Raw genomic sequence first — 7,121 nt, forward strand, 5'->3', positions numbered from 1 at the left:
TTAAAAAATTAATATCCGAACCCGCAAACTCGCTACACCGGCTGATATATGGGCTCCGAATGGTTATATATATACAAATTTTAGGGTTTCCCGATTCCCATCCGGCCATCCCAGTTGCCAGCCGCCAGCCACCCGTCCGCCCGCCCCCGACCCCCCCGTCTCCCCGACCTGCGCTGCGCCCAGCGCCCTCCCAATTCCCCGCCACCGCCCGCCCCCGCCCCGCCGCCCCGCCCGCCCCCGTCCGCCCCGCCGCCGAGCCCGCCCGACGCCCGCCCCCGTCCGCCCCGCCGCCGAACCACGCCCGCCCCCGTCCGCCCCGCCGCCGCCGCCCGCCCGCACCCGTCCGCCCCGCCGCCGAACCACGCCCGCCCCGGTCCGCCCCGCCGCCGAACCCCGCCCGGCGCCTGCCCCCGTCCGCCCCGCCGCCGGCCGGCCGCCCGCCCCCGTCCGCCCCGCCGCCGCCGCCCGCGGGTACACGGGTGTGCCCGCGGATAGCGGATACGGGCGTTGTTTCGTACCCGTGACGGGTTGCGGGAGCGGATTTTAGTACGCGGATACGGATATCCAAAGTTAATATCCGCGAGGATATTACCCGGTGCCATCTACCATCTATAGTTTTACCTCGCCTTCCGCTGATCGCCTCCACCCGCTTACTCCTCTTCCGGTGCTTCCGAGGCGGAGAGATCGGCCATGAGGGACCTCCACCTCTCGCTGAACCAGACCCAGCGGGTCCGCCTCGAGGCGGCGCTCCACGAGCTCCAGTCCCTCGCGCCCGCCGCCGCGTCCGCCGCCGCCGTCACCGTCGCGGACACCATCCCCGTCAACCAGGAGGACAACATCCTCAAGTACAGTTGCTCCCCCTAATTCGTTTCCTGCTTGCCCGTTCGTGTGGCGGCTGATGGGGGTGTGTGGTGCAGGGGGCACGGGACGTCGGACCAGGACGGGGAGGTGGTGGCGACGCTCTGCGGGGTGGTGGAGCGGGTCAACAAGCTGGTATACGTCCGTACTCTCCGGGCGAGGTACGCACGCACTTTTGATTTGTTTGTCTCCATTGGTGTCCCTGTTGGATAGGTTCGGTAAGAGTGGTATTCGATCCGGGGATTTGCCTTTAGGACTGACTTCTACAGTCCTAGTGTCGGACCAATATTTCACATTAGCTTGTTATGACCCTGAATTGAGTGGTAGGTTTGATTGGAATAGTTGGGAAGGGTTGTGCATTGTTGATTCGGCCTGTATAGTTTTGGTTTTGTGAATTCATTGCTGAAGTTGTTAGCATGAAGTATCGCGCGCCCTTTTGATTTGTTCGTCCCCATTGGTGTCTCTGTTGGATAGCTCTGGCAACGGTGGAATTTGATCCGGGGATATGCCTTTAGGACTGACTTTTACAGTTGTAATATCACAGTAAGTTATTTATTGTTAACTTTCGATGCATTGGATTGAGTGGTAGATTTGATTGGAATAGTTGGGAGGGGTTGTGTAATACTGACATACTGTAATGCCGATCCAGCATGTATGATTTAGGTTGTGAACTCATTTCTCAAGTTGTCAGTGTAAAGTACTGTAGCCCCATTGTTAGATGCAGTATTATGTTAGTTATAGTTTTTTTTCTGAATTCATATGTTTGGACAATCAGACTGCAAGGGTCTGTTTGTTGGTGCTGAGGAAGTGTGATTTACTAATATACTTATTTTTTTTTATGTTTTTGTTTACAAAAATGAACTCACAAGTGGAAAGCTTAGTCCATTTTCGTTTCTTCAATCTTTTTCAGATATAAGCCAGAGGTTGGTGATATCATAGTTGGGCGTGTCATTGAGGTGTGTAAATTCATGGGTGTAGAAATTATGAATACACATCTGTCAGAGCTCTTGTACCTTCATTTTAATTAAGTCGTAGCTCTGACAAACTGCAGGTGTTTCACGACCTGTGATATTTACTTTCATGCATATCCATTTTGTGGTCAGAGTTAATGGCAAATCTGAATCTTATATTACTCATATTTGTCACTCAGAATCAAATATCATTTACCTAATGGTGCAAACAACATACTGCATAGTGCATCTAATATCTTTTTTGTTTCTCAAGATTGCTCCGAAGCGCTGGAGGTTGGAGATAAATTTTAGTCAGGATGCTGTGTTGATGCTTTCTTCCATGAATTTGCCTGATGGCATTCAGGTAGATTTTCTGCATCTTTGCCCTGTAACAGACTTAAATTGGACTGACAGTAAACAGGGATTTCATTTGATATACCATTCTGAGGATAAAAGGTGTTAACTGTGTAATGTCATAAGCAAGTTCTGAGCACAACACATCGATACATGTAACACATTATACACCAAGAAATCTATTTTCTTGTACTGCTTTCATGGAGTGCACCTGTAGTGGTGTTAGGATATTTTAGAATATATCAGCCTATATGTTGTGTCAGTTCAAATGAGATTAATGAGTGCTATCTTATTCCATTACTTATTCCATTACTAATTTCACTAATGATTCTTGTCCAGTATCTCCTTTAACTATTTTTTCTGCACCCTCTGTTAGAGAAGGAGAACTGCTGTTGATGAACTTAATATGCGGAGTATCTTTGAGGAAAATGATGTGATCTGTGTAAGTGCAATACTTGCCCTCTTTCAAGTAGTGATTTGAAATATGTTTTTAACTAGAGTGTCGCTTTGACACGTCTTGCTTCTATATCTATCATGTCAGTAGTAGCACCAACAAAAATGGTGTGAGCTGTGCTCACTTTTCATCAATATTTTGTGCCAAGGAATCATCTTATCATATTTGCTTGGACTTCCCTCTTTGCAAATGTCTAAGTAGTCCTGGAGCAACTCTGCTGTTTTTTTCACCGAGAACTGTTTAAAGTAAGATGCTGCTACTTCGTGCGTAACCAACCAGGCTGAAGTTCGTGGTTTCCAACATGATGGATCTCTGCACCTACAAGCAAGGAGTGAAAAGTATGGAAAGGTACATGCCAGTTCAGCTACTCTGGCAGTTATCTTTAGTGCGCAGTTCCCAACTAGTTTAGATGGCACCGCCTATGCTAGTGTACCCTTGTACCATTATTAGTCACCTTTTCAATGCCTCCAATTTAGCTTCTGTAAAAGTTAAGAGGCATTTAATATGAGTGCAAAAGTTGGCATGCAGATCACTAGGTGCAATAATGCTCACCGATATTTCATGGATGTGCCTTAAGCCTCCATGCCTTCTTGTTTTCCTCATGTTGATAATATTTTAAGTAGGTCTGATTTGTATGTGACTGATCTAGTTAAACTATTGTCTTTCCAAAATTTTGTCTGCTTCTTGTATCAGTAGCTCCTTAAGCGTCCATATATTCTAGTTTTCTTCATGTTATAATATCTCAAGTAGGTCTATGAGCTGTAGTTGACTGATCTAGTTATACTCTTGTCTTTCCAAAATTGTTATTGCTTCCTGAGATTATAATCGGCTGTTGCTGATACGTTTTGAGGGGTTGTATTGCTGCAGCTTGAGAGGGGTCAATTGCTGACGGTACCTCCGTACTTGGTTAAACGAAAGAAGCAGCATTTCCATCATCTCGCACAGTATGATGTTGATTTGATTCTTGGTTGCAACGGATTCATCTGGGTAGGTGAGCATGTTGTGGTGGGTGAAAAAACTAAAACAACCGAAGATCAGCAGAAATCCAGCGATGATGCAGAGAATTTCACCCCACTAGAAACGCGGAAGCATATCTGCCGACTTGCCAACGCCGTGCGTGTACTTTCAGCCCTAGGATTCACTTTGACTGTTGAGCTGATAATCGAGACAGCGGAAGCAAGTGCGTCATCAAATGTTGAGGTAAACAACATGCTTGGGGCTGAATTTTATGTCCAGACGGCTGAGAGAGAGGCTAAGCGCCGAGCTGATCTGCTGAGAAAAAAGAATGGGGCAAGGTAAGTAGGTGATCCTGGCCACCAGATTTGCAGAGAACAGTACCTGACATGTAGTAGTGTCCTATCTGTATGAGAATTGTAACAGTGCCAGGATGCTTATCTGACGATATCTTCAAGGGAAAAAAATACGTCATCAAGTTTTATGTACCCCTAACAGAGTGGCAAAGATGTCTGGAGTTCCGCCCCACTCTGGTGCTGTACATTCATTTGATGAGGTGCCAGACTAGGGTCTAGCTGATCTTTAATCCGTTTGTTGCAATGCTTACTAGCCGTTCTTTTGATTTGCAATTGACGTGTTTGTGTAATGTTCTTAGTAAGATGAACTGTGTGTGTAAACATTTCCATTTGAGGTCATGTTAATACACGAACTGTACTCCCCCTTGTTGGCCTGGGACCAAAAACGAAACTAACTGTCTTGTGACCGAAAGATTCATTCATTTTAATCTAAAAAAATGACATCATGCCATCCCAGACCGGCAAGACCAATTAATTATTCCCAAAGGGCCCAATGCCCATTTGAGCCCCCTGTGTCTACGCTGCACGCCGGCACCGCCGCACGATTTGCTCTGCCGCCGCCGCAGTCCCATCAACGGAGGCGAGTGCACGCCTTCACGCACCTGGCCGCCTCCGCTGCCGTCCGCTCGACACACCGCCGCCGCCGTCACCGATCGCTGCTACGCCGGTCTGTCTCCATGCTCTCATTCTGTTTGCTTCTTCTGCTCCGGGTCTCTCTTCTCGCTAGATTGTTGTTCTTCGCCATTTGATATGAAGTGGGGATCAGTGATTTGAACAAGATAGAGCAAGTCTGGAATGGGAATATCTCTGATGCTCTTGCTTTTCCCAAGACCAAATTGGGTTTCTTTGTTCTTCTTTTGAGTTCTTGTTTGTTGTTCCCGGTGATTAACTGGATTCAATTTAATTGGCTAACGATCTCTAAATATTGTCACTACCTCCCGCAAATGGGTTGCAGTCATGATTCATGTTGGTTGCCTTCCGATTTGGAATCTTGAGCTGATGATTATTGCCTGGCCCTGGCTCACGAAGTCACGAGCTTAACGAGCCAGCTCGAGCCAGGACGAGCTCAAGACGAGCTGCAGTTTTTCTTGTTAGACTGACTCCAATCGGGCCCATCCATACCTGCGAGGCATCCAGCGAACTGCATGCTCCGGCATTTTGCCGGCCCAGTTTGCACGGGCCGGTCTCCAACGCGCGCAGCCAATTTGCCTTCTGCTGGCCCACCTAAAGTTCTCGGCGCCAACGCGTGAAGTTTCCCGCCCCTGACCCGAGTCGTCTCTGTTTCGCGGCGCGTGCAGGGCACCGCGATGCCGGCGATTGCGACCTGCGGCCGGCGGCGCACTTGCACCCCCCGTCCCGCACTTCCCCACTCCAGCGACGTGGCAAGCAAGGTATTCCCTCGTCGCTCCTTTGCCGGCGTCAAGTCCGTTTTTTGCACTAGTTGATTCGCATGGTGTTTGTACAGCTAGGATCTCCCCCAATCCCCCACGATGTCGGCGTTCCGATTACTTTCACGTTCGCGCAAGAGAAGGGTACGCCTTGAAGCTGAAGCTACTCATGCAGCTGTACTGGCGATGACACGACATGTGGTTGCTCCTAGATAGGGTGGTTCTATCCCCAGGCACCGTGTAATTCGGAGAGACAGGGAGGGTGCCTGGGCGGAGCTTGTGAGGCGTTACTTCGCGCCGGAGCCTTTGTTCGACGGCGCCACATTCCGCCGCCGGTAATGTTAGCTAGATGCACCTACTGTCCACAAAATTATAGTCCAACATGTGAACAAAGTCATGCTAATTAGATTTCCTCGATGTCATGCAGTTTTAGGATGAAAATAAGCTTGTTTGACATGATCTTTGAGAGACTTGCTGAGAAGAGTGAGTATTTTCATCAGAAAGCCGATGGTTTAGGACGTATGGGATTCCATGGAAAGCATAAGTGCGTTGGCCATGCGGATGCTTGCGTATGGAAGTATAGCCGACGCACTTGATGATGGTTATGCCATGGCCGAGAGCACCATTTTGGAGTGCGTCAAGGAGTTTGCAAGCACTGTCATTTCCGTGTTTGAGGAATACTATCTGCGACCACCTAATCAGGCCGAGTTGAATAGGATTTTAATGGAGAATGAAGCTAGAGGTTTTCCCGGAATGATCGGAAGTATCGATTGCATGCATTGGGAGTGGGGAGCTTGTCCGGTTGGTTGGCAGGGTCAGTTCACTGGACGGAAGGGGTGACCGACTGTTGTTCTTGAAGCTGTTGCAACTAAAGATCTCAGAATTTGGCATGCATTCTTTGGAATGCCAGGCTCATGCAACGACCTCAATATTTTGGACCGTTCACCTATGTTTGATGACCTTGCCAATGGAAGAACTCCTCAAGTTGAATTCTTTGTCAATGGCAACGGGTATGACATGGCATACTACCTAGCTGACAAGATATATCCTGAGTGGGCGACACTGGTGAAAACAAAGAGTGAGCCTGTGAATCCAAAAGACAGTACCTTTGCCGATGCCCAAGAATCTGCCAGAAAGGATGTTGAGCGTTGTTTCGGTGTCCTTCGGTCTAGGTTTCGTATCATACAACAAGCTGGTAGAATGTGGAGTCCGCATGACATGAACACAATTATGCGGGCTTGTATCATTCTTCATAATATGATCATCGAGTCCGAGCGGGACATGGTCCTGGATGAGAACGAGTTTCATGAGCCCACTGATCAGCCAATTCCAAGAGATAGGAACGTTGCCGAGATCAATGCTTTGATGGCTGCATACCACAAGATCCAGGACAAGCCTACATCCCAGCGCCTCCAGGAGGATCTCATCGAACATCATTGGATGTTGAAAGGGAATGAACAAGGGCCATATGCACGCCGGGCACGTCAGTAATTGTTTGAAAGCCGGGCTTTTGTTTGGAAGCTGAGTAGCTGATGGCTTGTGCTTGAAAGCCGAATAGGTGATTGCTTTTGTACTTTGCCGTCTAGTTGATGGCTTCTGTTTGAAAGAGCACTAGCTTTTGTTTCTAAGACTGACTGGTCCGATCTGAACTCGCACTGTGTAACACCCTAATGTAAAACTTCATATTTTATAATAAATTCAATTGGCTTTAATAAAGTTTCTAAGGTTTCCTTTGTGTCTCCTTGCATTTAAATTAATTTTGTTTCACAAAGAATTAAAATTTATTTTAGGTTCAACATGTTTGCGC

The 7,121-nt window shown here is 48.0% G+C and overlaps 2 protein-coding genes across 3 annotated transcripts; both read left to right on the forward strand.

Annotated features, from left to right (window-relative positions):
* The first annotated feature begins 599 nt into the window (after positions 1-599).
* Positions 600-4,224, forward strand: LOC112898427 (exosome complex component RRP4 homolog). 2 transcript variants are annotated; one of them, XM_025966750.1, is made up of 7 exons: positions 600-845; positions 918-1,019; positions 1,769-1,781; positions 2,083-2,172; positions 2,539-2,604; positions 2,896-2,964; positions 3,484-4,224. In XM_025966750.1, the coding sequence occupies exons 1-7, from the start codon at positions 691-693 to the stop codon at positions 3,913-3,915; spliced, it is 927 nt and encodes a 308-aa protein (XP_025822535.1). In that variant the 5' UTR covers positions 600-690; the 3' UTR covers positions 3,916-4,224. The 2 variants fall into 2 exon arrangements, with proteins under 2 accessions (XP_025822535.1, XP_025822534.1); XM_025966749.1 differs by having other exon boundaries at positions 602-845; positions 1,769-1,814.
* Positions 4,225-5,869: 1,645 nt separating this feature from the next.
* On the forward strand, positions 5,870-6,805 carry LOC112898299. Its single transcript, XM_025966650.1, has 2 exons — positions 5,870-6,056; positions 6,225-6,805. Exons 1-2 carry the CDS (start codon positions 5,870-5,872, stop codon positions 6,803-6,805), a joined length of 768 nt encoding a protein of 255 aa, XP_025822435.1.
* The last annotated feature ends 316 nt before the right edge of the window (positions 6,806-7,121 follow it).

Source organism: Panicum hallii, chromosome 6 (assembly GCF_002211085.1).
Source record: "Panicum hallii strain FIL2 chromosome 6, PHallii_v3.1, whole genome shotgun sequence".
Lineage (NCBI taxonomy): Eukaryota > Viridiplantae > Streptophyta > Magnoliopsida > Poales > Poaceae > Panicum > Panicum hallii.

Coding starts and splice junctions, on each gene's coding strand:
- LOC112898427 (XM_025966749.1), top strand. CDS start 691: ATGAGGGACCTCCACCTCTCGCTGAACCAGACCCAGCGGGTCCGCCTC. Junction 846..917: donor CAGGAGGACAACATCCTCAA/GTACAGTTGCTC, acceptor TGTGTGGTGCAG/GGGGCACGGGACGTCGGACC. Junction 1,815..2,082: donor TAGTTGGGCGTGTCATTGAG/GTGTGTAAATTC, acceptor TTGTTTCTCAAG/ATTGCTCCGAAGCGCTGGAG.
- LOC112898299 (XM_025966650.1), top strand. CDS start 5,870: ATGCGGATGCTTGCGTATGGAAGTATAGCCGACGCACTTGATGATGGT. Junction 6,057..6,224: donor AATGGAGAATGAAGCTAGAG/GTTTTCCCGGAA, acceptor TTGGAATGCCAG/GCTCATGCAACGACCTCAAT.